The sequence below is a fragment of the Apus apus genome, chromosome 1 (genome assembly GCF_020740795.1).
Source record: "Apus apus isolate bApuApu2 chromosome 1, bApuApu2.pri.cur, whole genome shotgun sequence".
NCBI classification, from domain to species: Eukaryota; Metazoa; Chordata; class Aves; order Apodiformes; family Apodidae; genus Apus; species Apus apus.
The window spans coordinates 2,004,413-2,026,810 of NC_067282.1; the positions used below are offsets into that span (position 1 = coordinate 2,004,413).

The window sequence follows — 22,398 nt, forward strand, 5'->3', positions numbered from 1 at the left end:
CATGCTGTGTTCTCCTTGGGTATTGGAATGGAGAGCAGGGGAAAAATATTTGAAACATAGATGTGTAGTTGTGAAGTGGTATTTCTCACCCAGGTTTTATGGCTCCCTGTTAAAAATGCAAATAGCTGTATCTGTGCTGCTCTGGTGCTTTGGTAAATGAATGTGACTGAGTTATTAAACACGGGTTAATCCAATGCCTGGTGGTACTGCTGAGATCATCTGGCTGGGTCCAGCCTCTGTGTGGCACAAGCCATGAAACTGCCCAGCTTGGTTCCTGTATCCACATCTGGCAGCTGAGCCTGTTACCAGAGATCAATCTGACATGTTTTCAAAGTGTGGTGCAGAATCACAGAGTCATTTGGGTTGGAAAAGACCTTCAAGATCATCCAGTCCAACCCTTCCCCCAGCCCTGCCAAGGCCACCCCTGCCCCGTGTCCCTCAGCACCATCTCCAGGGCTTGGAAACCCCTCCAGGGATGGGGACTCCCCCCTGCCCTGGGCAGCCTGGGCCAGGCCCTGACAACCCTTGCCAGGAAGGAATTGTTCCCCAGATCCAACCTCAGCCTCCCCTGGCACAACTTGAGGCCGTTCCCTCTGGTCCTGTCGCTTGTTCCTGGGGAGCAGAGCCCGACCCCCCTGGCTCCAACCTCCTCTCAGGAGCTGCAGAGCCAGCAGGTCTCCCCTCAGCCTCCTTTGCTCCAGGCTGGACACCCCCAGCTCCCTCAGCTGCTCCTCACAAGTTCTCCAGCCCCTTCTCCTTCTGCTCCAGCCCCTTCCCCAGCTCCCTTGCCCTTCTCTGGACACGCTCCAGCCCCTCAACAGGTATGAACTCAGGAAAATCCTTTCCCTGGGTTGGAGTAGATGCAGCCCTGAGAAGAGGGTGAATAAAACCAGGCTTGAACATGGGATCAGAGGCTTCTCCTGTGCATCCTGCCTGCACTGTTAGTTTTCACCTCGTGTCCTCAGTTCTCTCTGTGCCCTGAATGGGGCAGGGAGGACAGGTTTTCAAGGACACACCATGTCTCTTCTCATGAGCCTGACCCCTTTGCATCTCAACCCTCTTCACCTCCAGGATTGTCTGTGTCACAACCCTTTGGGCTCCAGGATAACCCTGAAATGCATTTGCTTGAGGACGTGGGAGGCTCTAAGTGTCTCCCAGACAGTCTGGCTGACAAACCAGGCTGTATCTCAGGTGGTTTTGCTTCTGGCTGGGTGTAAACTGGTTGTCTTGTGTCCCCAGCTGTGAGAAGCCCCTTTGCCATAACCACCTTCTGTCTCTCTCCCTCTGCAGGTGATGTGGCTGCCGGACCCGGAGAGGCAGCTGGTCAGACAGATTGCACCAGGTTTCCAGCAGACTTCTGGCCTCAAGCTGGATGCAGAGCACCTGAGGGAGAAGGGCATCGTGAAGCTCAACCTGCGTTACACCAAGGTCACCAACGAGGATGTCAGGTACAGCCCTCTGTTTGGACACTGCCTGGAAGGTCTCTGTGGAGGGTGTCCGTGGCTCTGAGCACCCTTGTGCCCTCTGTGCATCCCTGTCCTAGTCTCATCTTTTCTGATCATCCCATCCTGTCTGCACAAAGGAATCTTTTCAGATGGGTTTGCTCTTGAAAGCTGGAGCTGTGAAAGCTTGTCCCCAGCCATCACCTTCCTAGGAGCCAACAGCTGACTCTCATAATTCCACATGCTAAATCACAACCATCCCTTTTTGAAATGCAAATTTATGGATTGTCTGGTTCTTATTACACTGTCAGCTCTGGAAAAAGTGAAAGCTTTTCACACTGAGAACCTCCAAGTGTTATTTCATCCTCATTAGCAGCTGCCCTTTGCTCCTGTTCATCTGCTCTGGAGTTGCTAGAGCAGAATTTTGATTCATCCAAGTCCTGGATGTGCTTTCAGAAATTTCTCTTTGCAGAGAATTCACCCATTTCATGACTATCCTTTGTCAGCTATTCAGACTGGCCAGGTCTCCTCTTTAATGAGGTTGGCACAGTGTGGGGTTCCTCTCCTTCTGCTTGAGCCTGTATTTGAGCCATGCCATGTGTCAGCTCCCAGCTTTGCCCCCTTCTCAGGAAGGGTCCATTGTCTCTGGTAAAGCTTCTCTGTTTTTTTAAAGCTTGATTTTATTTTATTTTTTCCCTGAAGAAACACCTAAAAAATGAAAGAGTTTTGCAGAAGAAAAGTACCTTCCAAGGGGTTTTTTTGCTCTATCTTTGGGCTGGGAGTAGGGAAGGGGCTGAGCCCACAACTGGCTGAGAACTTGGTCCTATTTAGCCTGATCCAGTGGTGGCTTTTCATGGCTGCCAGCAATCAGTCTAGTTGCTCATCCTTGAAACCAAGTCTGTGCTTTACCTGCAGGATAATTCCTGCCTCTTTTTCTCCTGCCTATTTGCTCTCTTTCAGGGAGAGGACCAAATGCCAACACTCTCATCTATCCCAGATTATCAGCCCTTATCTCTAATCAATCCCATCTCAGCTGTCTCCAAAATCAGACCTGCTACTGGAGTGTTTCTTATCATACAATCAGAGACTGGTTTGGGTTGGAAAAGACCTTTAAAGATCATCGAGTTCCAACCCCCTGCATGGGCAGGGACACCTCCCACCAGCCCAGGTTGCTCCAAGCCCCATCCAACCTGCCCTTCAACACTGCCAGGGATGGGGCAGCCACAGCTTCCCTGGGCAACCTGGGCCAGGCTCTCCCCACCCTCACAGCCCAGAATTTCTCCCTCCCATCTCAGCTCCAGCTCCCTCTGCCAGCTGGAAACCCTTCCCCCTGCTCCCAGCCCTCCCTGCCCTTGTCCCAAGCCCCTCCCCAGCTTTCCTGGAGCCCCTTCAGGCCCTGGAAGGTGCTCTCAGGTCTCCCTGGAGCCTTCTCTTCTCCAGGCTCAACACCCCAACTCTCCCAGCCTGGCTCCAGAGCAGAGCTGCTCCAGCCCTCCCAGCATCTCCGGGGCCTCCTCTGGCCTCTCTCCAACAGCTCCGTGTCCTTCCTATGTTTGGAGCTCCAGAGCTGGACCCAGCCCTGCAGGGGGGTCTCTTTAGAGGAAGTTCTTGAACTCTGAAGGCCTCATGGTGCCCAGTCAAATCACAGAACCTCAAGTTGGGAGTGGACCTCAAAGTTCATCTGGCTCAGCCTTTCTCAGTAAAAGCATGGTCTGGACTAGATGGCCCAGCACTCTGTCCAGGTGGATCTTGAAAGTGTCCAATGTTGAGGAATCCATCACTTCCCTGGGGAGATTATTCCAATGGCTGTTTGTTCTCATTTTGAAAAATGCTCTTGTGTCCAATTGGAATCTCCCCAGAATTAACCTGTGCCCATTACCCCTCATCTTTTCCATGTGACTCCTTGTAAAATGGGAATCTCTGTCTTCTTTGTAGCCACCCTTCCAGTACTGGAACATGGTTTGTGGGGTCTTCCCTAACCCTTCTTTTCTCCAGGCTGAACAAACCCAGTTCTCTCCTCATATGCCAGACTTCCCAGCTCTTGGATCATCTTCATGGCCCTTCTCTGGACTCTCTCCAACCTGCCCACATATTTTTTCTAGAGAGGGAATCAAAACTGAACACAGGGTTCCAGGTGTGCAGGACTGCAGCACAAGCTGGAGCAGGCTCAACAAGCCCTGAGATAACACAGTTTCCTCAGTCCTACCAAAAAATTGGTATCTGGATGTAACATTCCTGCACCCACCTCTGCTCTCAGGAATCCTTGAGCCTTTGGAGCAGCTTGGTCATGTTGTGAGTTTGGTGTTGTCCTTGTACAGCAACCTTCCACCTCAAAGGGCTTTGCTGCTATCGGATGGCAAGGATTAATCTCTGTGCTGCTCATGCAAGGGAGAAGAGTGATGCTTCTGCTTCTTAGATGAGGAAACAGAGCAATTAATGCAAATCAAATGGGTGCAGGGGATCCATGAGCAGTGCCTGGTTTGCTGCTGGCAGCTTCTGTAGCCCAGAAAGCAGTTCTAACATCTTGGAAAATGACCTCGGCAGACTGGAAGCTGCGATGCTGTGATTGTCCCCAAAACAGGGGCATGGGAGTTGCAGGAACTGGTGCTGGAAATGTGCTCTGTCAGTTTGCAGTGAAGTCAGTTGCCTCTGAAGTGGTGCAGGCGTTGGAGCCAGATGTGAATTTGGCATCAACGTGATGAGGCAGTTGTTACAAAACCGTGCCGTGCCCATCGTTTGGGAGGAAGCACCTGAGGTGGGCTGGGTCAGATAGCAGCCAAGAGGTGAAGAAAGCTGTCAAGTTCAAACCATTTGATTGCAACCCCCTTGGGTTGCTTAGGAAGTGACCGTGGCCTGGTAAAAACCCCACCTATTTCATGTGATTCAAACCCAGTCAATCTAGTTGTGATCAGTGGTGGGTGGTGGCAAGAGCTCTCCTCTGGGAGGAGGGGGTGTGATGGTGGCTGGGGGATTCACATCTCACTCTGTCTCCTGGCAGGGACTATGCCATGGCCAACCTGAGTGTGAATCTCTACACTGTGAATGAGCCCTGGCTGTTCTCCATCCTCTGGTGCACTGGTGTCCAGTCGGTCACCTCCGACAGCTCCCACGTCCTTCGCAAGGTGCCTTTCCCCATCTGGCTCATGGTAAGCAGGGTGCTTGGGAAGGTGCTGGGAACCCCCTTGATGGGGTGGGGAAGCAGTGTAGGGGTGTAGAGGTGGTCGTTGGCTAGATATGGCTAGTGGGTTTCTCCAGGAAGGTTTGGTTGAGTTGAGATTGCTATTGGGCCTGAGGGTTTTGCCCCTTTGTGTGCCTGAGCCCTGAGGTGGGAACTGCTGAATGTTCCTCTTGCCCCATGCCTTCCTCCCCGTGGCCTCATCTCCCCCCATAGAGAATTTGGGAGCCTTGGGCACTGCTTTGCATGCAGTGCAGTGTGTTGGGTCCTGCACTTGGGCCACACCAACCCCAGGCAACGCTCCAGGCTTGGGGAAGTGTGGCTGGAAAGGGTCTGGCAGGAAAGGACCTGGGGGTTCTCATTGACCAGAGGCTGAACATGAGCCAGTATGTGCCCAGGTGACCAAGAGAGCCCATGGCATCCTGGCTTGTCTTAGACATAGTGTGACCAGCAGAAGCAGAGAGGTGATTGTCCCCCTGTGCTCAGCACTGGTGAGGCCACCCCTGGAGTTTGTGTCCAGTTTTGGGCACCTCAATTCCAGAGAGATCTCGAGGTGCTGGAGCCAGGACAGAGGAGGCAACGAAGCTGGGGAAGGGCCTGGAGAATCAATCTGATGAAGAACCCTTGAAGGAGCTGGGAATGTTTAGTTTGAGGAAGAGGAGGCTGAGGGGAGACCTCATCAGTCTCTGCAACCACCTGAAAGGTCATTGTGGAGAGGTTGGTGCTGGTCTCTTCTCACAGGTGATCAGTGACAGAACAAGAGGGAAGGGCTTCAAGCTGCCCCAGGGCAGGGTCAGACTGGACATGAGGAAGGATTTTTTCCCAGCAAGAGTGGTCAGACCCTGGAAGGGGCTGCCCAGGGAGGTGGTGGAGTCACCATCTCTGGGTGTGTTGTAGAGTCATTTGGATGTGGTGTTGGTGGATGTGGTTTAAGGGACAAGTTTGTAGAGTAGGGATGATGGTTGGACTGGGTGATCCCAAGGGGCTTTTCCAACCTGAATGGTTCTATGAGTCTGTGCCCCATTGAACCCACATGATTTTTCCATTTTCCAACCACCTTTCCAGATCTGGTGAGCAGCATTTGAGTTGCAGAAGAGCAGACACACAAGGTGAACCAGCAAACCTGGCTTCTGTGTTTTGGCCAGGCTGCAAAATCAGCTTTTTGCCTGTTTTTAATATCAAATGAGGGCAACTTCTTTCACTCGATGATCTTCAGAGGTCCCTTCCAACTGACAGTCTGTGATTCTGTGCTTCTTTAGGCATTATCTATTCTCTTTCTCTTACAAAATATTGCTTGTGTGCATTAATCATGGTGATGGTGGTTGTGATGGATGTGTCTGATATGAAATCAGAAACTTTCTCCTGGTTGGGACCAGACCAGGCTTGGAACAGGAGGAATTCATTAGTATCACTGGTGGCTGTCCTGGGTAGGTGCCTTCTGAGCATCATCAGGAGTTGATTATTTCACTTACTTGATGTTCTTCACTGTTTTTGCTCTTTTCTGGGCAGCATAAAACACAATGTGAAGTCATGTGCTTCTGTGCTGGCTTCAGATGATGGGTTTAGCTGGGCTTAGTGTGACCAGCAGGGTCAGAGAGGTGATTGTCCCCTTCTTCTTTGCTCTGATGAGACCCCCTACAGGGCTGGGTCCATTTCTGGGATCCCAACACAAGAAGGACATGGAGCTGTTGGAGCAAGTCTAGAGGAGGCCCCGGAGATGATGGGAGGGCTGGAGCAGCTCTGCTCTGGAGCCAGGCTGGGAGAGTTGGGGTGTTCAGCCTGGAGAAGAGAAGGCTCCAGGGAGACCTTATTGTGGCCCTTCAATACTTAAAGGAGGCTGATGAGAAAGATGGGGACAGACTTTTTAGCAGGGCCTGTAGTGACAGGGCAAGGGGAGATGTTTTTAAAATAAAGGAGGGGAGATTTGGACTAGGTCTAAGGAAGAAATGTTTTAGGATGAGGGTGGTGAGACACTGGCCCAGGTTGCTCAGAGAAGATGGTAAGATGCCTCATTCCTGGAAACTTCCAAACCCAGGTTGAATGGAGCTCTGAGCAACCTAATCTAGTGGGAGGTGTCTCTGCCCATGCAGGAGGGTTGGAACTGGATGAATTTTAAGGTCCCTTCCAACCACAACCCTTTGGTGACTCTGTGATGATCAAAGCCACTTAAAATGGAACCAGAGCTACTGATGCCTTAAAGGCCAGGAATGCAGAAGTACCTGCTTGCAGCATGGGGACCATGCAGGACAGCTCACACGAGCACTCAAACTGACCCTGCATGTCTGCTGTGCAATGGGTATGTATTTCTGTGTTTTCCCCCAGACTTGGATGTCCAAGCAGCCTCTTAAACCTCACCTCCACGTGCAGCTGAGGTCGGAAACCTTCTGGCCCACAAAGCTCTGGGAACATGTCAGCACACCAAAGGAGAGAGAGTTTAAAATCGTTCCTTTTGGCAGCTTTCCCTGATAACATCACTTTGGGTGTCAGAGCAGCATGAGGAATGTCAGAAGTGATTTATAGGTGACCCCAGCAGCTCTGGGGTTTTCTTTCTGCACTGGTGGTAACTTCAGCAACGTGTGATCTCTCCGTGATTGTACAAACCAGAAGGTTCAAGGGCTGCTTCTGTGTTTGTTTTGTTTTTTGTCTTCCAGCCTCCAGATGAATACCACCTGATCTGGATCACGTCTGACCTCATTTCATTTATCATAATTGTAGGAGTTTTTATATTCCAGAAGTAAGTAGCATTGTTACAACCTGACTCTCCTGTATCTGTGGCTTGTGGTTTTGTTCAGAGAGTGGGGCTGGAGGTGGGAGAGGGGAGCACTGTGTTCCTCAGGCACTGGGATTGCAATAGCAGGGAAGTGGAATTAAAAATCCCCACAAAGGCTTCAAACAATAACCCCACTTCTGAGGTGTGACGTTGAGTTGGATGAAGTTGCTGCTTTGTAAGGAGAATGAGAGATGTCAAAACAGCAGCCAGAGAGACACCTTGCTCTGCTCAGAACTGCGTGTGGGAGAGAAACTGTAAATGCTTGGGGGAAATGGATGTTGAGAAGGAGATTAAGATGCTTTAAAGGAAGAAGAGGAGATGTTTTGAGATTCCACCATGATAGTCTTCAGGAAGAGCCTGTTATAATTTTCTTAAGTCAGGTCGTTCCCATTTGGGTGAAGACATAAAAATGTGAAGATTTTTCAAGCTGCTTTGTTTGATGCACAGAGAAGGTATCTCAGTTTTCCAAAGAAAAAGGAGAGCAAGGATTTGCTGTGGGCATGGCAGAAGCCTCTCTGTTAGCCAGAGTTCCTGAAACTCATGTGGATATGTGAATAAATGGTAGGAGCTGAGCAAGTTAAGACTCTGGTAAGTCAGGAGGAGGTAAATCAACTTCTTAATGGCAGGGTTGGCCAAGCTACCCTCCTGCTCGTACCAGAGGAAACCACTGAGTTCTCCCAGTGATGTCTTCTCTCCTAGGAGGCATTTTATCTGTCAGTGATGACAGTGTCATAACCCTCTCTGGGAAAATCCTTGAGCTCAGGGAGGAATGTGCTCCCTGCAGCAAGAAGCACCAGCCTTCTCCTTGGAAAATGTCACTCTGGAATTACCTCCCCTCTTCCCCTGCTTCTGTAGCCTCATCTGCTTTGGCAACCCCAAATAACTGCCCTGGAGACAACAAGGGACCTGCACTTTCCCTCCTTCTTGATGTCTGAAATGCCTTTACAGTAGCAATTCAACCTCCTTCAGCCTCATCATCCAGTGGTTTTGCTGTCACGTTGCCCCAGATCATCTGCTTTTTCCATCCCCTGGGTGCAAAATCACCCAGGTACTTTTGCCATGTTACACTGGGCTATTGCTCCTGCCAACACCTGCTATGGATTTGACTTCAGGCCACACGTTGAATCTGTTTATAATTGTGTCTAAATTCATGACTTGCACAGTCCCACCCTGGTAGACCCATGGGTCCCTGGTTCCAGCATGGAATAATGGAGTGAGCAGCAGATTCAAAACTCTCAGGTTAGATTTCCCAGCAATTAATGAAACCACCGACCAAGAGGAGATGAAATTCTTTCTAGGAGATCTTGTGATCTGAATTGTGGCCTTTTCTCCAGAAGGGCATTGTGGCTGTGTTCTCTGGAGGCTTCCCCCACTCCCTCAGATATGTCAGTTGGTTTAATAAGAGATGTCCCTGCTCTTTAGACCCTGTATTTCTCTGTCAGATAGAGGAATAGCTGGAGGAGTCTGGAGGCAGGGACTGACTACTCTGAAGAGCAGACTTTGAAGGCCAAGTTGATAAGATATTTGAAGCCTTTTGCATCATCTCCCAAAGTTGGTTTTAGAAGGCTTTTCTGAATCAGACCCAGGAGACCAGAGTTTAATGCAACTGATTCCATTTGCTGAATGGGGACTATGGGTCCCCGAGCAGAGTGAAATGATAGAACCATAGAATTGTTTAGGTTGGAAAAGACCTTTCAGATCATCCAGTCCAACCCTTCCCCCAGCCTGCCAAGGCCACCCCTGCCCCGTGTCCCTCAGCACCATCTCCAGGGCTTGGAAACCCCTCCAGGGATGGGGACTCCCCCCCTGCCCTGGGCAGCCTGGGCCAGGCCCTGACAACCCTTGCCAGGAAGGAATTGTTCCCCAGATCCAACCTCAGCCTCCCCTGGCACAACTTGAGGCCGTTCCCTCTGGTCCTGTCGCTTGTTCCTGGGGAGCAGAGCCCGACCCCCCTGGCTCCAACCTCCTCTCAGGCAGCTGCAGAGCCAGCAGGTCTCCCCTCAGCCTCCTTTGCTCCAGCCTGGACACCCCCAGCTCCCTCAGTTGCTCCTCACAAGTTCTCCAGCCCCTTCTCCTTCTGCTCCAGCCCCTTCCCCAGCTCCCTTGCCCTTCTCTGGACACTCTTCAGCCCCTCCATGTCCTTCTTGTCCTGAGGGGCCCAAAACTGACCCCAGGATTCGAGGTGAGGCTTGGATGTTTGCTCAGAGAGAGGAGAAGTCACAGCTATGTGGACTTTGCAATAGATGGACTCTTTCTCTCTGCCCAAATTGAATTTCTTCTAGTTTGGAAGAGGTTTGGTGGAGCAGGGAAAGAGGAAGCAGAGCAAGGAAGGAAGCTTTCTTGCAGTATTTCTTTTCTACTCTCATTGTAAGTGTGATACAAGTGAGAAGAGCTGGAAACTGCCACCAGCTTTCCCCAAGGTCCATCATCCTGAAGCACTACGTGTCCAACGTAGCAGGGCCAGAAGTCTTCTTTGAGATCTCTCCTTTGGGACAACACAGCCCCAAGTAGAAGGAAGAAGGAGATACTGCAGCACCAGAAGCTGGACTCTCTGCATCAAAGGGCTTGCTCTTTAAAGAACCTTGGAGCAAGACAGACCTATTTCCCTGCCATTCCAGTTTCTCCACCACATGAAGGAACTGGTAGCACCATTGGGGTTACATCCAAAACAAATGGCAGCAGAATTGCCCAACTATTACCTGCTGTTGTGATTCAGCTCTGGGAAATGGGGTTTGGCACTTGACCTTCAGCGTTGTGGTTGGTGGTTTTGGTGGGGTTTTTCTGTTTGTTTGGGGCTTTTTTTTTTTTCCCCAAACCCCTTTTTTTTGAGGGGGGGGGGTGCAAAACACAACTGCTTCCTCCATGCAAGGATGGGGAGGTGGGTGGGAACAGAGCCACTGCTTGGATGTGCTCGTCCTCTCTCCTACGCATGGCTTGTCTCTCCTCCATAGCCAGGGGTAGGGATTGCTCCTGCTCTTCTGCTTCAGCCCTGGTGACAGGATCCTGGCAGCCTCTCCAGAGGAGAAATACCAACTGTGATGACTTCTAACCAATCTTCTTCTTTGTTTGTTTTTTTTTTTGCCTCTTCGCCTTGTTTATTTTCTTACTGCTCTGACTGTTGTGCATGTTCCTCCTCTTTCTCTCTCTGCTGCATTCTGGCATCTCACAGCTATCACATGATCAGGTAATTCTGGTGCTTTCCTCCTCTTTCTCTTTTTCATGCAACCTTCCTTTCTCTCTTTCTTTCTCCCTCTCTGCTATGGCTTCACTGCAGATGGACAGGGCCCAGCTTTTCATGATGCTTTCAAACATCCGGCTTCTCAGGGGGACCTGAAGGGTCTGAACATCTCATAGTCCATAGCCATGAGCACCACGGGAGCCTGATGCTGAAGCCAGGATGTTTTGAAGGCAATCTGACCTTCTGGTACAATGATCCAGCTTTTTAAAACAGCCCTCTTCTGAGGTCCCTGCAGCATGTTGTAATTGGGAAGTTCCTAGGGGACATAATTCTTTCTCCATGGAAATAATCCCATGCAAAGCATCCCCTTCCTTCCTGCCTTTACCAGAGGATTTTGAGCCCAACGTCTTCTAAACTGGACAGATCTCAAATAAATAATGTAACCTGTTCAGTCACATAAAGTGGTTCTTCTCCAGCCCTGGGAATGAATTAATCAGGCTAATAACTGGAAAGATTTGGCTCATCAATTACTGCCCTTGGGGGCTGGGATATTTCAGGAGCCTCTTCCCAGTTGCACCACTGGGAAACTGGAAATCCAACGTGAAAAGAAATAGCGTTGCACCCAGGGAAGGGAAGTGAGCCCAGGATGCTGGTTTTGAAGTGCCCTCAATTAGAAGCCCAGATTTCTCCATGCACTGGTCGTTTTCCCACCAGTCCTTCCCCTCCCCTGGGCGGGAAGTGCTGTCACTTTCCTGCAGTGAAGCCATCACCACCTCCGTACTGGGACCAAGCTCTCTCCACGTGTTACCTTCTCCATTCCTCCTGCTGTGTGGCTTGGGGTGGAATTTCAGAGGACTTGGCTACTCCCTGTCTGTGCTTGTCTGCCCACCCACTGCCTTGGGGGTCTGGGTTGACCACCTGCAAGCGTTGCTGGGCCACGAGGTACCTGGGACTTGCAGCCTTACGTCCTCGTGGTATCTCCTCCAACCAGGACCTGGCTATAGGGCTGGGCTGAGTCCTCCCATGGGTCGCAGGGAGGTTGGGTGTTTTCCCTCCCCTCTCGCCTCCCCTTTGCTCATGGGTAAGGAGAAGACAGATGGAAGAGGAGTTGGGCAGGCTTTAGGCAACAGTGGTGGCAGGATGGGGACTGTGATTGCGGCTGGCTTGGCTCTTTGCTCGCTCCATCTTACCACCTCAGCACCAACCAACCCCACCTTCTCCCCAACTTGCCCCTCTCCCACCCCCTCCCCGTGCCATTTAGCATCTCTCCTACAAACCAAGGGGCAGGGCGTGGCCCTAACCTGGTGTGTGCTGTCTCTGTTGTTGTCCCAGTATTTTTTAGTCTGTTCCCACCCTGTGTCCGTCTGGTCTGCTTTGATGCCAACCTCCCAGAACAAGACCCACCTGCTGTCTGTCTGGCCTTTTTGCACGCTGCTGTCCCAAACGTGGCCGATCACAACAGAGTCCAAGGGGGTAGGAGAGGTGCTATTTTCTATAAAACAAGCTTTCTTGGAGGCTCAGAAAGGCGACTGAGCACAGCAGAGAGGATTTTTGTACGGTGCTGATTGGAGTTGCGTCGTGATTAAATGTACCGGTGGCTCTTCTGAGAAGGTATTTCCAAATACCTCTGAAAAATGAGGGCACCCTCTCCTGGCTTGTTCAGTGGGAGCAATGCACCCCCGTGAGAGGAGTCATTGTCCCCTCCAGCATATTTAGAATCATTGATCATAGGATGGTTTGGGTTTAAAGGGACCCTCAAGTCTCCTCTAGTCCAACCCCCCTGCCACGAGCAGGGACATCTGCAACTAGATCAGGTTGCTCAGAGCCCCATCCAACCTGACCTGGAATGTTTCCAGGGATGGAGCATCACCCACACCTCTGGGCAACCTGGGCCAGTGTTCCACACCACCCTCATTGTAAAAAAGTTCTTCCTTCTAGCCTAAATCTCCCCTGTTTTAGTTTAAAACCATCACCCCTTGTCCTGCCAAAACAGGGTCTGTCTCACCACCCTGGGTCTGACTGCAGCCACCAGGAGAGATGGAGAGCAAAGAGCAATGCTTGTTTCACTTAGCAGAAGAACCCTTGGTCCCTGCACCCCTTTGAGGCTGGGTTGTTGGTGCCTCAAAATGTCCCATGTCCCTCCATGGGACATCTAGGACTTATGGGCAAGAGATCATTGTGGCTTTTGACCATGTGACCCAGCCTGATGCTGGAAATTCTGATGCTGTGGGCAAAAAAAAGGCTTGTTGTAGCAAAGTGTTTTGATCCTGATTATAGTTTAAGGAGTGTCTTATCCTCTCAGATCCTGTGCACTTGCAGCCTTATTGACCTTAGTGGTATCTACTTCCATGAGACAATAAGAGTTCAAAAGGTCATCTTCCAGGTCAGAGTGGTTCAGCTTAGATGATGATGAGAGAAGAAAAATATTACTTTATATTATAATAATAATAATAATAATAATAATAATAATAATAATAATAATAATAATAATAATAATAATATTAATAATAATAATAATAACAACAATACTTTAATGTCTTTGCCTCCTTGTGCTTCCTCTGTGTTGCTTCTGTCTGTGAGTTGTGTTGTGTTGCCATCCCACCTCTTCTTTTCTCTGTAGCAGAGCATCCACCTTCATCTGTACCCTTGGTCAAAGCCTGATGGCTTGGTGTCACCTGCTGGGATTTGGGAAGGGGATGGAAACCCCAGCTAGATTTTCCTGGGGAAATTGCAGACCTCTTTTGTGGGTGTCAGGCTGGTGCTGTGAAGCCAGGCTGGAGATGTGTGAGGCTCCTCAAATCTTCTGCTGCTGGGGTTGGGGAGGGGGTTAGAAGTTCGAGAGAAGGTGGTTTTCACCTTTATTTAAAACAAATCAAAAAATTGAAACCATAATCACCTTCCCTTGTGTGGCTGAGCCACTAGATGGTGCCAGAAGATGAGAAACCCCGTAAGTCTCCCTAAATCCCTGTTGCTTCTCCACCAAACAGCCTGGTGGCCTCCTTGGTGCTGGCAGGGAGAATGGGATTGACTTGAAGTCCTTCCTCTGTACTCAGGAGGTGGGACAAGTGGGTGGGGTGTGGGCTGTGAAAGCCTGGCCCAAACAACACCCCTTTGCAATGGGATCTTGGGTATGGCTGCTTTGTCTGAGCCCACCAAGCCTTTTTTATTCCCCTATTTCAGCAGCAACCTGCTGGCTCTGCTCTAGGGATGTTCTCAGGCTAAAAAAACTACTTTAAGAGCAAAATCCCACTCCCTGAATGTGCTGCCACTGCTGCTTATTAACCTCAGGAATTTTCCTGACATGCATTCAGTGAGGAGAATAAAAGTCTGGCTAGTTTTAAGTCAAGCCGAGTTCCCACCAGCCTCATGTTGGTGGCAACTTTTTTGGTGGACACTGAGTTTCATCAGGGCTTAAAAAATGGGGGGTTTGGATAGAAGAATTTCAGCAAAGAGCTGGGATGTGGGGAGGGAAGTTCTCTGGGAACAATCATGTTCAGGGGACCCCTGTGTCACGGCTGCCCGTGTAGGGACAGTGTCTTTGTTGCATCTCACATTTGAGACCTTAGTTGGTCTTTTGGTCTCTCTTCTCCCACAGGAGTGACCATGTCACAGTGAGGAAAAGGTTATGGCTTCTGGCCTTGCCTTGGTCTCTTGTTCTGTTCCCTCTTCCCAACCCTTAAAGTCAAGATAGCTGCACCCTCTCAGGGCAGCTGGGTCACTGATGTGTCAGAAAGGGGTGTCTGAAGTTTTTTTGGTGAAATTAGTGGAATTAGGAGGCTCAAGGTGCTTAAAGATGACCTGCTTGTGTGTCTGTCCCCCTTTGAGATAACATGCTCACCTCTGAACCTCCTCCTACCACGTAGGGTTGTGTAGGTTCAAGGGATCAAAGCGTGAGGGTCTCTGAGACTTCTTGGCAGTCTCCATGTCGTTGGTGGCCACATGCATTGAGCTTGTTCCCACGGCTGAGGAAACCAGCCCCCTGAGATCCCCCTCTTGTCTTGCAGGTGGCGCCTGGGAAGCATCAGGACCTACAACCCGGAGCAGATCATGCTCAGCGCTGCCGTCCGCCGGTCTAGTCGGGATGTCAAGATCATGAAGGAGAAGCTGATCTTCTCAGGTATGGATGGGGCTGGTTGGTCAGAACCCTTTGCTTCACCTCTCAGCTCTCTGCTGATAGAGGTGATGGTTTGGGTTGGAAGGGATCCAGTCCCACCCTCTGTCACGGGCAGGGACACCTCCCAGCAGCCCAGGCTGCTCCAAGCCCCATCCAACCTGCCCTTCAACACTGCCAGGGATGGGGCAGCCACAGCTTCCCTGGGCAACCTGGGCCAGGCTCTCCCCACCCTCATGGGGAAGAATTTCCTCCTCATGTCTCACCTAAATCTCCCCTCTTCAAGTTTTAATGCATTCCCCCATGTCCTATCACTACAAGCCCTTGTCCCAGGCCCCTCCCCAGCTTTCCTGGAGCCCCTCCAGGCCCTGGAAGGTGCTCTCAGGTCTCCCTGGAGCCTTCTCTTCTCCAGGCTCAACACCCCAACTCTCTCATCCCATCTTCACCCGGCCGCCCCAACCTTCCCATCACCCCTGCCACGATATCTCCCCTTATCTCTCCTCTCCCCAGAGATCAACAGCAGCGTGGAGACCACGGATGAGCTGTCTCTCTGCTCTGAGAATGGCTTTGCCAACGAGATGGTCACCCCCACGGACCCCCGGGACCCCAAGCTGCAGATGAACTGAGGGGCTCCCTTCCCACCCCACGCCGGCCGGGGCAGCGGGAGCCGCGCTCTCCTGCTCGCTCTGGGCTGGGAACCTTTGAGGAACTTGTTGGGCAAAGCCCCCTTCCCATCCCCCATCCCTCGCTGCTCCACCTCCCTGGTTGTGAGGTTGGGGGGGGGGCTTATTTTTGTAAATATGTAGAAAATGAGATTTTTTTTTTTTTTTTTGGTCTTTTTTGGGGGGGGTTTTTTGAGTGTAACTTTTCCAAGGGCATGAGTGGAAACCCCGTGTTTATTAAATCCTCAACCTTATGGCTGAAGTTATTTGAATCTTGAGGTGACAGCCTGAGACCCCTTGGGGGAATCCTGGGAAAAACACATTGGATGTGTCTCCCCTTCCTCCCCCTTTCCCTGCTCCACTTTTTCCCTTGGTGCAGCGACTGTGTAGCTGAATGTTGTAATATTCTTGTGAAGTGTCATTTTCCTTATGGGTTTGGGTGGGTTTTTTTTTTTTTGCTTTCCTCCTCTTTTCCCCCTTTCCTGGGCAATGAAGTTTTAGCTCTAATGCAACGAGAGGCTGTTTGGAAGAGAGAAGCTTTCCTGGGAGAGGAGATAGCACTGCTCTTCCCTGCTGGAGTTCAGAGCCAGGGAAGGGGTTGCACTGGCTCAGTCACTTGGGCATCTTCTCCCTGGCCCTTCCTCTTTCCCCAAAGCCTGGATGCTCACAGGGGATGGGCCTTCTTGCAGTGTCCCACCACGGGCTTGAAGGCAAATGCTGAGCATTGGCTGTGGATTGGCTTCTGCTGACAACAATCCTGTGACTTGTAATTTTTCCTTCCTTCCTTCCTTCCTTCCTTCCTTCCTTCCTTCCTTCCTTCCTTCCTTCCTTCCTTCCTTCCTTCCTTCCTTCCTTCCTTCCTTCCTTCCTTCCTTCCTTCCTTCCTTCCTTCCTTCCTTCCTTCCTTCCTTCCTTCCTTCCTTCCTTCCTTCCTTCCTTCCTTCCTTCCTTCCTTCCTTCCTTCCTTCCTTCCTTCCTTCCTTCCTTCCTTCCTTCCTTCCTTCCTTCCTTCCTTCCTTCCTTCCTTCCTTCCTTCCTTCCTTCCTTCCTCCCTCCCTCCCTCCCTCCCTCCTTCCCTCCTTCCTTCCTTCCCTCCCTCCCTCTGTTGGGCTCTCTGGACAGCCCAATTGGCTTGCAATAAACAATGCCATGGGCACCATCACCACTCAGATCAGGCTGAAGTGCCTGCCACTCCAAGTGGCATTTCCAGTTGCTCCTTGCTTCCCTGTCCTTGCACCACTGAGGAAGAGAAGGTGGTGGTGCAGTGTGAGCTTCCCTCTCTCTGGGCCAAGGAGTTGCCCACAGGTGAAGGAGTTGTAAATAGTTTGGAAGGTGAAGCAGCCCTGGATTATAATTTATTCCTGCAAGGAGACCTTTCCTCCTTGCTTTAAAACTGGGATCTTTAAAGCTGCATGTTGGTGTCCTCCAAAGGAGGGACAATCTTGCAGCAGATGCTGACAAGCTCTTGCCTTCAAGAGCTCTCATCAGCATGTTTCCAATGCAAAAGGCTTTAAACCAAAATCCTAGACCAGAGGTTAAAAGGAAAAAAACCCAACAAAACAACCCAATAAACCACTCAGAAACCAAATAGATGTTGAATTTAATCCCCTCCCTGAAGCAGCTCAGAGCCAGCCCAAGGATGGTCTCTGCTTGCTGCTCTTGATCTCCAAGGCCTGGTGGAGAGGAGCCAGTTTCTGGGTCACGTTGCTGTTCACACAGAGCTGGTTCCCAAGGCAGCTGAAGCTGGAAGGCTGCTGGAGCTGTGGATGGGGCTTGGCTCTGTCCCTGTGGCCTTCTGCTCTTGGGTTGCTCCCTTCTTGGTCAACACAACCTGAGAAATGCTGTTGAGCGCCAGTTCCCTTTGAAGCCTGGTGTGCCCTGCTTCGAAAGAGATGGGACCATCCAGCTTGTTCATCGTGGAGAGAGTGGGAGCTGAGGCTGAGTCTTCAGGTGCTGGCCAAGCTGGGCTGTAGAGCCCAGGTGCAGCTGGAAGAAGCCACCTTGCAGAGGAGAACGATGGTCTGGGAGATGCTGGTGTGCATCATGTTCAACACAACAACACAGCAGGCTTGAAAAGGCCAGAAGCAAGCCAGGCTAAACACAGCCTTGAAGGGTTTGTTCTTGTTTTGGCAGCACTGGGCTGCTCTCTCTTATTTTTATTTTTAAGCTGCACTCCAGTAGCATTTTGAAACCCTCAAGTCTTGGGCTTCGTGTGTGGAAATGGGGGGTGAAAGCAGCCAAGAAAAAGAAAACTACCCCGACTGCTAATGAAAACATGAATTGTGGTGCTTGAATAAGCACCTTCCTCAGCAGTGAAAATCAAGATGTTAATTCCTTTGCATCTTCCCTGGGTTTTTCTGAATGTAGGTGGATTAAGACCCTGGTCCATGCTCTCTCTTCCCTTCCCCAGATGCTGTTGTTCTGTATGGTACTCTCTCAAGTCTGTGAAGCACAGTGTGGGGTGTTGTTTTATTTCTGCAGAACTGCAAGATTTTGGTGGGTGTGAAGGCTTTTGAGAACAAAGTTGCTTCTCCCTTTGATGTGGTGCTGTATTGAAACATTCCCAGTGGGTTGTCATTGCCAAGTGAGAGATGTTAAATCTCAGCATCTGTTGATAATCACCTGCATGTTCCGTTTTGATCCCTGGAGAGGGACTTTATTGAAAGGTCAAGTACTTCAAGGCTTGGAAGTGTCCAAAGCAATCCAACAAAGAGTTGGTCTCACCATTTTTTCTTTCCCTGTTTTTTTTAAGATGGGACCCCAGCTCCATGTGTGATGCACTGACTGTTGCCATCATCGTCCTGAATATTTGCTTTTTCTTTTCTTTTCTTTTTTTTTTTTAAAAAAAAAGGATGATACTTTTTGATGAAGATAGAGCTAGACCAAAATAAACTCTGCAATGCTCTGTGAAATAAACTGTTAGTATTCCCCTGCCAGTCTGTGCTGTTGTGGTGTGTTCTGGGGTCGCTCGTAAAACGGTGGTGCCTTGATCTTCTGTGTTTCTGCTTGTTTGTGCTTTGTGAGGGAGCTGAAGGTCTGACCAGAGGGCATCTTGAGATCCATACAGATGTGTTGCATCTCCTCTCGATGGCACCAAGCTGAATGGTGCAGTTGATGTGCCTGGGGGATGGGGATGCCACTCGGAGGGACCTGGACAAGGTTAAGAAGTCATAGAATCGTGAAGGTTGGAAGATCAACCAGTTCCAACCCCCCTGCCATGAGCAGGGAACCACTAGATCAGGTTGCACAAAACCTCATCCAACCTGGCCTTAAAAACCTCCAGGGATGGGGCATCAACAATCTCCCTGGGCAACCCTTTCCAGTTCCTCACCAGGAGCCCATGTGAACAACAGGAGGTTCACCAAGGGCGTTTACTAGGTCCTGCACATAGGTTGGGGAAATCCCTGGTATCCATACAGGCTGAGGGGTGAAGGGATGGAGAGCAGCCCTGAGGAGAAGGACTTGGGGTGTTGGTTGATGAGAAGCTCAACATGAGCTGGCACCATGTACTGGCAGCCCAGAAACCAACTGTGTCCTGGGCTGTGTCACCAGCAGGGTGAGAAAGGGGATTCTCCTCCTCTGTTCCACTCTGGTGAGACCTCTCCTGCAGTGCTGGGTCCAGTTCTGGAGCTTCTAACACAAGAAGGACACGGAGCTGTTGGAGAGAGTCCAGAGGAGGCCCAGAGTTGATGGGAGGGCTGGAGCAGCTCTGCTCTGGAGCCAGGCTGGGAGAGTTGGGGTGTTCAGCCTGGAGAAGAGAAGGCTCCAGGGAGACCTGAGAGCACCTTCCAGGGCCTGAAGGGGCTCCAGGAAAGCTGGGGAGGGGCTTGGGACAAGGGCAGGGAGGGATGGGAGCAGGGGGAAGGGTTTCCAGCTGGCAGAGGGAGCTGGAGCTGAGATGGGAGGGAGAAATTCTGGGCTGTGAGGGTGGGGAGAGCCTGGCCCAGGTTGCCCAGGGAAGCTGTGGCTGCCCCATCCCTGGCAGTGTTGAAGGGCAGGTTGGATGGGGCTTGGAGCAGCCTGGGCTGCTGGGAGGTGTCCCTGCCCATGCAGGGGGTTGGAACTAGATGATCTTTGAGGGCCCTTCCAAACTGTTACGTTCTATGATTCTCTCTCACCCAGGTTTTCTAAGACAGTAGCTGAAAAGCTTTCCTGTGGAGAGGTGGCAACTGTGCAGACTTGAGTCTTGGACCAGCAACTGTAGAACAATTTTTCAGCATTCGTGGCCACACGGGCTCAATGATGCACCCGTGGAACTGATCAGGCAGCAGTTTGAAACCAAACAAGCAGGAAACCATTTCGAACACACACTATGCAAGTCATTGCCCCAGGGTGCTGTGAAGGCCAAAAACCATCAGTGGGTTTAAAAAAGGACTAAAAGGCTCATCCATCCATTAGCACTCAGTAAGCACCACCGTGCAGATGCAAGATCCAGCTTGGGAAGTCCCTGAGTAGTTCTTGGCTAAACGTGTGTGTTAAGGGAAAGGCTGGGTTGGTGCTTGCTGTATTTATATGTTTATTTCTGTGTTTTTATTCCTTACCCCAGGATCTGCTCCCAGCTACAGAGTGATTTGGGTGAGACAGGGATCTGATCTGGGTTATCCTGTGTTTGTCCTTTGTTCAGCAGCTGTTTTCTCCAGCCCCTGAAGGGCTGCGTTTCACTGATAGTTGGAAGGGATTAAAGTAAATACAACATTATCTCATGGCTGGTGAGGGGTTGTCAGTTCCGTGCCCTGAATTTGTCTGGCTCTGGGAATACCTTGGAGTGTTAAATATATCATTGCCCAAAGGGAAAGGGGGAGAGCTCCTGCTGTCTCCAGTGTTGAATAATCCCCAACTGGGGGCTGTGGGTGTGGAAGGATATTGCAAAGTCAAGAGGAGAGAAATGAGAGGCTGTAGGCTGTGCCTGTTACTCACATAAAAGAGCTGAGGATTGGTTGCTGGCTCTAAGCCCAACTGGCCTGGGATAGCCAACATTGTGCTATTTAACTCCTTTTCTTCCTCTCTAAAACTGCCCTTATTTATAAGAGCTTAGTGGTGCAGCTGGGATTGTTCTCATAGTATCTGGGAACCTTTCCAGCCCTTTACATTTGCTGGTAGGGTTGTAGTCCTGGGTTCTGGGAGATGATGCTGGTGTGGCCACGTCTTGGGCCTACACAGTTTTCTGTTGTAAGAAGCATCTCTTGTCTCTCTGCTGAAAAACTAAATGTGAGGCAGTGGCCAGAAGCTTGCAAAGCCCAAACTAAGAGTGAAGGTTCAAGCCATGATGGGAGCAGCATCATCAAGATGAGGCTGAAGGCTGGTTCCCCTCCTCCTGGCTCTTGATGCTAGTAACCCCTTCTTGGCCAACTCTCTAGACCAGGTTTCAAACTCAAGATGAACAGTGACCACATGTGAAATAAGAACAGGATTTTTTTCCTCTTAAGCCTCTCCCTCTCCTCCTTCTGGACCCTGTTTCTGTTCCAGTTATTTATCTGCTCTTGCTCATCTACTTGGGTCTCCTGCTTCAGTCTCTTCTCCTGAGTGCTGGTGATTGCCCTTCACTTCTGCTGACTGGCTGAGGGTGCCAAGAGGGTGTCTCACCTCTCTCCATGGAAAGGTGGAGCCTTGGATGCTGGTGCCAGGAGTGCATAGACACCTGTCCTGGATAGAATCCATTTTCTTCTCTTGGGCATTTGGGGGAGAGATAGAGACCAAAGCTGTGAAGACAGGCTGAAAGAGTTGGGGTGTTCAGCCTGGAGAAGAGAAGGCTCCAGGGAGACCTGAGAGCACCTTCCAGTGCCTGAAGGGGCTCCAGGAAAGCTGAGGAGGGGCTTTTGATAAGGGCATGAAGGGATAGGATGAGAGGTAATGGCTTTAAACGGAAAGGGAGGAGGTTAGACATTAGGACAACATTCTTCCCTGTGAGGGTGGTGAGACATAAGCCCAGATTGCCCAGGGAAGTTGTGGCTGCCCCATCCCTGGAAGTGTTGGATTGGAGCTTGGAGCAGCCTGGGCTGGTGGGAGGTGTCCCTGCCCATTCAGGGAGTTGGAACTGAATGATCTTTAAGGTCCTTTCCAACCCAAACCAGTCTGGGTTTTTATGATGATCAAGTCCTAGTGACCAGCTCCCTCTTAGAAGTCTCACCGTGGCCTCCCTTACCTGATTTATCCAAAACTCTCTCCTCCCCTTCCTATTGTCTTTTCCACTCTTTTCTCCTCATTTTCTCTTCAGCTCAGCTGCATCCCTTCTCCTGCCTGTTGGTTTCACCTCCTGACACACACAGTCTGCTGCTCCTTCAGGAAGCTTTGGTCCTACATTCACACAGAGCTTCCCCCAACAGATGCCTGGAGCTCCTGTTCCTATAGACTGGTGTTTCCTTCTGCACCTTTTTCATGCTTCTGGCCTTGTGCCTGAGGGCTCCTGCGGGCCATGGGGCATTTGTAATTTGCAGAAGGGATTTTGACAGTGAATTGGGAGTCTAAGATCACTGCTTCTGGTGTCTGTATCTGCCTTGGGAGAAGACCCAGGGAAATGGGAGCAAATGGGAGGTTGGGTTCTTGCATAACGTAGCCTTATAAGGTGCTGCCTAGCAGACACCCCTTTTGAACACCTCTACATCCTCTTGCAGCTCTCTGGGGTAGTAAATGCCCTCAGTTTCAGGCAAAAGAAAAGGCAAAAATGTGGGTTGTAGAGCAGCCCTTGCACAGTGGCAGCTTGGGCAGCGCAAGAGGAGATCCCGCAGAGATGCAGTCTGGCTCTAGGAATCTATTTCACAGGTGGCTTGTCATGGACGTGGGGACAGCTGCACCCTGCAAAGCCTTCTCCTTGTGGTCACTGTGTATTGCAGCTCTCAGTAGCTGGTCCCCTCCACCCCCCAGGGCTGTACACACTGCTTGAAGCTGGGTTTGGGTTTCGACCGGGTTGGTAGCCCCACACTTTCTGGCTGCGAGGAGATGACAGCTTTTGCAACCTTGCTGAAGGGTTTCCAGCACTCTGGAGACCTCTGTTGCTGCACCCCACAGGGCAGGATCTGGGCTGTGCTGCCATTTGTCCTGATGGCCCATTTCTGGTCATCTT

The 22,398-nt window shown here is 50.7% G+C and overlaps 1 protein-coding gene across 8 annotated transcripts in view; it reads left to right on the top strand.

Moving 5' to 3' along the window:
• Positions 1 to 15,600, top strand: part of GDPD5 (glycerophosphodiester phosphodiesterase domain containing 5) — a 182,162-nt gene extending 166,562 nt beyond the window's left edge. For 6 of the 8 annotated variants that reach the window (XM_051608708.1, XM_051608707.1, XM_051608709.1 and 3 more), the window contains 6 exons: positions 1,291 to 1,448; positions 4,441 to 4,588; positions 7,269 to 7,351; positions 10,557 to 10,571; positions 14,570 to 14,682; positions 15,187 to 15,600. In XM_051608708.1, coding sequence (XP_051464668.1) covers positions 1,291 to 1,448; positions 4,441 to 4,588; positions 7,269 to 7,351; positions 10,557 to 10,571; positions 14,570 to 14,682; positions 15,187 to 15,302 — 633 coding nt within the window. In that variant the 3' untranslated portion in view covers positions 15,303 to 15,600. The remainder of the gene's footprint in view (positions 1 to 1,290; positions 1,449 to 4,440; positions 4,589 to 7,268; positions 7,352 to 10,556; positions 10,572 to 14,569; positions 14,683 to 15,186) is intronic. The other 2 variants (XM_051608714.1, XM_051608715.1) reach the window with 1 other exon arrangement.
• The last annotated feature ends 6,798 nt before the right edge of the window (positions 15,601 to 22,398 follow it).